Source organism: Vespula pensylvanica, chromosome 12 (assembly GCF_014466175.1).
Source record: "Vespula pensylvanica isolate Volc-1 chromosome 12, ASM1446617v1, whole genome shotgun sequence".
NCBI lineage: Eukaryota > Metazoa > Arthropoda > Insecta > Hymenoptera > Vespidae > Vespula > Vespula pensylvanica.
In genome coordinates, this window is record NC_057696.1 from 281,787 (window position 1) to 289,895 (window position 8,109).

General features: G+C 32.8%; 1 protein-coding gene across 1 annotated transcript in view; it reads left to right on the top strand.

The window, feature by feature from the left end:
* The window catches only part of LOC122633586, a 9,310-nt gene extending 1,270 nt beyond the window's left edge, over positions 1-8,040 (top strand). Inside the window, exons 2-5 of the mRNA XM_043821617.1 lie at positions 4,262-4,429; positions 5,240-5,435; positions 6,229-6,394; positions 7,762-8,040. Coding sequence (XP_043677552.1) covers positions 4,262-4,429; positions 5,240-5,435; positions 6,229-6,394; positions 7,762-7,915 — 684 coding nt within the window. The 3' untranslated portion in view covers positions 7,916-8,040. The remainder of the gene's footprint in view (positions 1-4,261; positions 4,430-5,239; positions 5,436-6,228; positions 6,395-7,761) is intronic.
* Positions 8,041-8,109: the final 69 nt, after the last annotated feature.

Here is an 8,109-nt window from a genome sequence, read left to right on the forward strand (position 1 = left end):
TCTCTCTCTCTCTCTCTCTCTCTCTCTCTCTCTCTCTCTCTCTCTCTCTCGGCTAATGCACGTACATTTTTTTAACGGCGAAAAATAAAGATATCAAAGGAATAGTATTCGTTCATTGGACTCACCTCTGGGGACGGATTTCAGGGAGTGGTAAAAAGACGTACTCTTTTTCTCTTTCTCTCTGTCTTTTTCTTTCTTTCTTTCTGTCTCTTTTTCTCTTTTTCGATTCGATAGAAACCAATGGAATCGAAATAGAGAGAAAGAGAGATAGAGAAAGAGAGAGAGAGAGAGAGAGAGAGAGAGAGAGAGAGAGAGAGAGAGAGAAATACTTGGTGATCTGCGAAGCGGAGAGATAGGGTAACGACAAGACGCGTTTACCAAAAGGTGATTACGGAAAAGCGGAACTTCTTCTCCCTATGGATCTCTGGAATACGTTCGAAAGAGGAGAAGAAGGAAAAGGAGTTGCCATATCTCGTTTCGAGTTCGCGATAGGAGAAATACGATTTTTCGGAGATTCCAAGAGTCAAGACTCACGGACTATAGATCGTTTTACGATGTAATCGTTTCGTTTTATTGCGAGTATAAAGAAAAATCAAAATACTTATCCAACTATATTTTTTTGAAAAGAGAAAACTCTCTTTCTTTCTTTTTTTTTCATAGATTAATACGATGTCATGGGTGAATTATGTACATACTTGCAGGTACTTCATAAAGTATAATTCTTATTTGCAAATTACTTTGTTAGACTTAAAGAAAAATAAGAGATGCTTCGTTTGTGTTGAACGATTTTACCCTTAGACATGAGTTAAGAAAGAGAAGGAGAGAGAATGAGAAAGAGAGAGAGACAGAGAGAGAAAGAGAGCGAAAGAGGGAGGGAGGGAGAGAGAGAGAGAGAGAGAGAGAGAGAAAGAGAGAGTAAAGGTTCCAAAAAATAGCAGTTTTAACAAGACAATCCGAGCAGATGAGGAAGTTTCGGAGATTGCGAAACGAACAGGTGGAAGACGAAGCACCGCGTTTGCATACTTGGCAATTTCTCTGTACCATCTTTTACAAAGTTTTCCTTATAAATTATGTAGAAGGGGCTTTCTCGCGTTTTACGAGAAGTCGCTCTCCTTTCCGATGTACGAGCAATAGGCAAGTTCTCTTCGACTTGTGGTCGTGAGAAAAAAAAGAAAGAAAAAAAAGAGAGGGAGAGATCGAAGGACTTTTCTTCGTCTTTTTCACCTGTTTTACTATTCTTCCTTAATTACGACCTTCCGAACTGAAAAATACAGTCAACTTTTTCTTCTGTGTCATTGAATATAGTTTTGCTTAACTCTCACGTTCTAAAGAATTTATAAAAATAATTGTTACGTCTTACAGCGCAATTTAAGATAGTCAGGTTTTGGTCAGACTGTGAAATTTTTATCAGAACCTTATTGACCTTAAAGAACGTGAATTCAATGATAAATGACGAGACGGGAGACATAGATCCTGAAGATTTCAATATGTTTATCTTTTCAACGAGCGATGTAACGATTCAAGAATGGGTTCCAGGAACAAAGATTTAAGAACTAACCACAAGTTTATTAATTGATTATTGATTGGGTTTTTAGAATGACAAATACTGATTGACTTGTTTGATTAACTTTTGATCGAGCATTTTATTAATATATTATATAATTAATATAAATTTTAACTTCTTTCTGACTTTTCCCTTTTTCAGATGCATTTTTAAATCATTACATCAGGAAAATTTGCTATAGATAAAAGATCTGCTTTTTTAATTTAATAAAAATATTAAAAGTTCACGATTCTGAAGGAATCTATTGTATTATAAATTAATACAAGAAGAATATAACATAATGCATTTTTATAAATCGAGGTTATAATCAATGATATTCTGAACTATTTATGTTTTCAGAAGTGTTAAGTGAGCGCCTGGGTGATTTAAATTTTATTCTGCCGATACTATAAAATTTAGAAGATTTAAAGATAAAATCTGTAAAATCTATAAAATCTAAAAGATTTTATAGTATCGATAAAGAAGAGATAAACCGATCTTTTGATTAATACTAAAATGACGTCAGTTTATTTTCCGTTCTAAGTAGATCCTTAGGTCACGCATTTCTAAATTTACACAGGATGTAACATAACATTTTACTCCCTATCTAAATAATTCTTATAGTAAATTATTTTAATTTCTCTATGATAACAATCAATTGTTATTTAATTTTAATAACAGGGTTGCATTATTTTTGTATTTCTTTCTGTTTCTTCTTGTTTATTTTTTCTTCAAGAAATACCTTTAAAAAAAATGCTATATGATCTAAGGTACATTTTAATTTTCGTTTTATATAACAAATATTAACGAGGCGTATGTGCCTGCTGAAAACTAGGATCTATTTCATCCAAGTTTGGCAAAGTAGAATTTAGGTCAACGATGCGCGACAAGCCGCACGATTCAATTATCCGTATGCAGATATTATTCTATTGAGGTTTCTGCATCGGCAAAATTCTCGTACCAATCCGTAATGCAAACATGGATCTATCGCCCGACAGGATATCGCTCTTAGTCTCTTGTCTCTTGATATTGCTCAGCTGTACCGTTCAAATCTTTTTTTCTTTTTCTCCTTTTTTTCAAACACGTTGAAAGAGAAAGGTCCAAGAGAAACAAACTCTATCGTTCGTAACATTTATTCGTTCCATTTATTTTCCTTCTAGTTAACATATGTTTGATCTTTCTCTCGATATTGAGTAAAAAAAAGAGTGAAAAAAGAAGTTAGAAATAGATACAATATTTTAAGACGACCTAGCGAAGAAACGAAAAAAAAAGAATAATAATTTTATTCGTCGACCAATAAAGAAAAAGGACGAATGAGAGATCGATAATGGCGATATTCATTGTTCAAAAAACCGTGAAATTGTTTATCGCGTAAACATCCTTTTTTTCAAGCGTTACGAAGTATCGCACAGATGAGGGACGCTCCGTATAGGATAGGATTAATGGCGAGAACGTCGAGGCAAAACAGTTTTTTATGGGTGCTCGTCGTCGGCTGGTTCGGTGAATTTATGTAGGTCGGACCAGCTCGTTCATAAAGAATGCGCAGCTTGAATATGGGCCATTGAACTCACAGACAGCTTTTAGCCGATATACCTAAACATGGTCCAGGTATTTTTCAAGGTATTATATAGGTCAGTGCACGTCATTGTCAATATCCTCTTATTTTCAATGCGATATACATACGCTTTAAATGCAAAAGATCGTCGTAGATTCAGGTATAAAATTCTTTTTTTGAATAGCTTGAATATTCATCGAATATAATGCGATATACGTTAGTAGTGTATATTAGTGTATATTAATCGCTGTGAAGTTTATCTCGCACGAGAATCAATAATTTATTCTGGATTTGAGATACGTTGGAAGGAATTTTAAAGCATCAAGATAAGTTGATGGATCGTTTGTTATAAATCTTGGATGTTCAGATGAAATAACAAGTGGTTGGATGATAAGATAAAAATAAAATGAAATCTTTAAATTGATTATAGCTGAATAAAAAACGAAATAAAAGCTATCTGAATTATACCACTTATTGATATATTATATCATGATGCGTAAATGAGCAAAGAAATGTATAAAGATATAATTTTTTATCTATCTAATTCGAACATTAAAAATATATCTGTTCTTTTTGATGATATGGTAAAATGAAAAGAAAAAAAATATGACAAAATATTTTAAGAGATATGATTTCGTTAGGTTTCCTCGTAAGTATGTCCTATTTTACACATATTTATGCAGACATACGAATGCACATACAGAGAGGAAGAACGTCCTATAAAATCGAATGATCTGATATGATCGGGAAAATTAGTCGCGTTATATTCCAAATTACACCGTCGTTCATGGGCTATAAGAACAAAATTAATTTGCATGGCAATGAAGCACATTTGCCGGCCGTATAGGTTATTATTAATGACGTTTTACGTGACACGTCGTCGGCCGTTTAGGCACCGAATTGATTTTAATACGGGCCCGCATAACTTTAATGCCGTTTGATATCGATATCTATGGCAACCCAGTTATGTTATATACATACATACAATAATCGATAGAGAGACTCGAGAACGGTAGTGGTTTATCCTATCGGCTGTTCGTTGAGCGATCTCGTCTCTCGACAAAGACGGTTCATTAGCCGTTTAACCCGCGGTCACTGGACTAAATGCCGTCATTAGCGAGTATAATTGTCAGACGTAGTTTAAGCTTCTCAATTTTCTGCAGTCTCATCGACACCTCCAACCGACTAAGAAAATGCGATCGCTCTTTGAGCCTTCGTTGAAATTTCTCTTAATCTTTTACTCTCTTTTTCATTATTCTTCGGCTTATCGACGAGACAAAAGATATTTGGTTTTTCCAACACCGAGTGCCAACGCAGCAACGAAAGTACAGGTACTTTAGAAAAAATTTTTTTAATGGTATGTAATTCACTTATATTTATTTGGTCAGTATTTTGTAAAATAATTTTCTTTCATTCAAGTATCCCATTCAAGTATCTACGAATATTTCGGTCAATATTTATGATAAGATATCAGTACATGATATGAGTAGTCAGTATAAATAATTAAGTTGAAATTTGTGTTGCGTTTGGATTTATTATAAATATTGACCCTCTGTTTGAAATATTGACAAATTATTACAAATATTTTAATTAAGATACTAACAATTTTTATATTAATCGATGTAATATTGGTCACTTATATTACGTACTGATATTTTATTATAAACATTGTCTAATTATTTAAAAGATTGATTTAAAATGTTTAAAACTACTGCCTCAATAAATAGTAGTATATGTAAATATTATATAAATCGATATTTCTTCTACCGTTAATCATGATTGAAAGAGATTAAAAATTACTTTAACAAATAAAAAGTTATTTTAGATTTTGTAAAACAAATTTAATACGTGTAAAGTTAGTAAGTATTGTCATGAAAACTTAAAAAATTAATTCTTAATTTTTGATTCTTTAACGTTCATTCGATTATTTCGAAAGAAGTTAGCTCGAAGTTAGCTCTTTTATTTCGTAAAAAGTTAGCTCGCAAAAATGTCACGATTGACGGTTTATCCTTTATCCTTTGCATTTCAACACCCTCATTCTTACACCTTTTTCCCAACCGTTCTCTTAACCGTCGACCAAGCTCGAATACGAACGTGATAAACGATCGATGACACCTGCCTATGTTTGAAAACGGTTCCAGCTAATCCTCGGGCTCGGTTTACCCATGGAGGTCGACGTCAGCATGATTATCGGATATGTGATGAAATTTAATTACGTCCTGCCCTATAACGCCTCCTACTTGACGGATTCATTCGTACGGTATGAGAGATCGATCGACCATGACGATTCCGTGAAGGAGAACAATGGATTTGACGTTCGAACATCGAATATACCTGGTAAGTCTTTCTTCTATTCTTTCTTTGAATATAATTCGATATAAATGTATTATTTAGTAAGAATTTTATAATCGATTTGAACGATTAGAATTTAAACAATTCAGAATATAATCATTGAGATTGAAATTTTTTCCTATACTCAAATTTCTCGAATGATTTAACTAGTAATTAATTTATAATGATTCTGATAAAATAAAAAGATTTCATAAAATACCTATAATATTTTCTTTTTCGTTTCTTTTCTTTTTCTAATTTATTCCTTATATTTATAGCATTGAAGATCTTATCGATCGAATCGAGCTGGATTTCTTACGTAGCATGCATTATTTATTATAGTTAAGAACATTGCGGTAATAGAGATTGCCGTTTCGCGTTGGAGATTTTACCTACTTAATCCCTGTCCCCGCTTTGAAATCCGACCGATATCCAAGAGGATCGAGATGGGAAAGTGAAAGAAAGGGACCAAGTCCTTATAGACAGTATGTCTTTGTGTGTGCCTGTGTGTCTATGCTTTCTCTGTGTGTGTATGTGTGTGTTGAGAGAGAGAAGGCTTAGTGCTCAGGGATAAGACGAAGATTCTCTTCCTTTACATATTAATAAGGCCACTTTTGTTGCGTACACCTTACCCCTCGTCATGTCAGGGCCGTATCACAATGGACGAAAGCCCTTGCTCCTCTTTATACAGGAAGAATATGCTTTCTTTAGAATCCTCTTTTTCCGGGACTCTTTCTCTCTTTAACTCTCCTTTCCAACTCTTCTGTATTTTATCGTTATCCATCTTCCATTCGATTAGACTCACTGACTACATCCAGGTGGGAACTCTACGAGATCATCGAATCGGTTTTGGAAAATTCGCATTATGGCAAAGTCTGTCTTTTAAGAATGATTTGCGAGGCTGCTGATGTACCATTTAACAGAATGCACGGACTCGCAGGACAATTATTTCGTGTACTTTTCACGTGAGTATAGTTTCAAGATCATTTTTTTATTTTTTTTTCTCTTACGTTCGTTTCAGCTAGAATAGTTCTGCGTATGTATTACGAAATATTTCGGCGGATCACAGTTATTGTTAACAATAAAATTATATCGTCGATAATTAATGAATTTTGCTCTCTATTATCACTAATATAGCGACATGAAACAATAGTTGACCACTTTGGTTCCTTTAATATATCTATTCGTGATGTTTAAAATCTGCCAGGCATCATCACCTCGTTTACTGGTCAAAATGAATTGGATTATTTATAACGTTGTAGACTCGTAGCGACGTCGATGACGTTGCTGTTCATTGGATTAATTTTACACGCGTTCGCGACGAAGCACCGTCGGAGTTCATTGGCAGAAAATATTCGTGGGGATACCTTCGTGTGTACATACGTGTTATACGTATATGTTGTATAATATTAATGGAACGCCATACGACTCATCGTTTGTTGAAACGAATGAAACGCATTAGCGTGGGTTACGTCAAGAATAATTGTCTCTTTAGCTTATTTTCAATCAATTAATCTTTTGATACTCGTTCTTCATTTCTTTAGATCTTGTGTTTTGCGAAAACTTTTCTTTTATTTATTTAACTCTATAAACTGATCTTTTTTCCTCTTTCAAAAAAGCTTACATAAGCTAGGAAATATTAAACTTTGGATATAAGTTTATGATATAATTAAACATTTTTTAATATTTTATTTGAAAAATCATAATGTAATATATAATATTTGTATATATATAAACTATAAGTCACATATACACATACATATATATATATGTATATATAAATATGTATATATATATATATATTATATTATATATATATATATTATTATATATATATATATTATATATATATATTATATATATATTATATTATATATTATATATATATTATATATATATATATATATATTAGTATTATCAATTAGTCTTTATAATAATTTCCTAAAATAAAAAATGAGGAAGAAAGATACTTCAAGATTAGAAAGAAAAATAATACATCCCTATCGAATAAGATCTGGAAAGATTTCTTTTTTATAAACTACTGCTTACTAGAAAATTTCATTTAATATGTTCTTTTTCTCTTTGATAGCGATTTATCAATATTATCGATATCATTATCAATAATATAATTTTTATACGAGTCAGAGTATAATAAAGAGTTATTCAATTTATAGCCACTAATATTTTTGACTTTTTTTTAGTGAATTAATTAAATTTCCAAAAAAATTGTCCAATTTTATCTACACGTAGCAATAGAGACGATAGCTGGTCCGTTGCTGGTTTTAATTTTCGTAAATTCCGTAGGACAGAATCCTCTTCTATTTTGTTGCAGGCCTTCAACAACCTCGGACACATTTAGATCTCATGCCGATCAGGAATATCACGGTGCGGAATTGGCAGGTCGACAAAATCCCGAGCGATGTCAGAGTATATTTTCCGAATGTCCGGAAAGTCTGCTCGAATACTTTACCGAGATTCGAGAATAATTTATCGCTTAAATGTTGTCGTTTCGCCTACGCATCGACGTTATACCGTTTGCAAACGTCCATTCGAACTCATTCTCCTTCGGGGCTGAACTAATAAAGTTGATTCGAATCCCGCAATGTTACGAATTTTCGCCAGGAAAATATTTCATTGGAAACATTCTATCAGAACGAAAGAGAAAGAGGGAGAGAGAGAG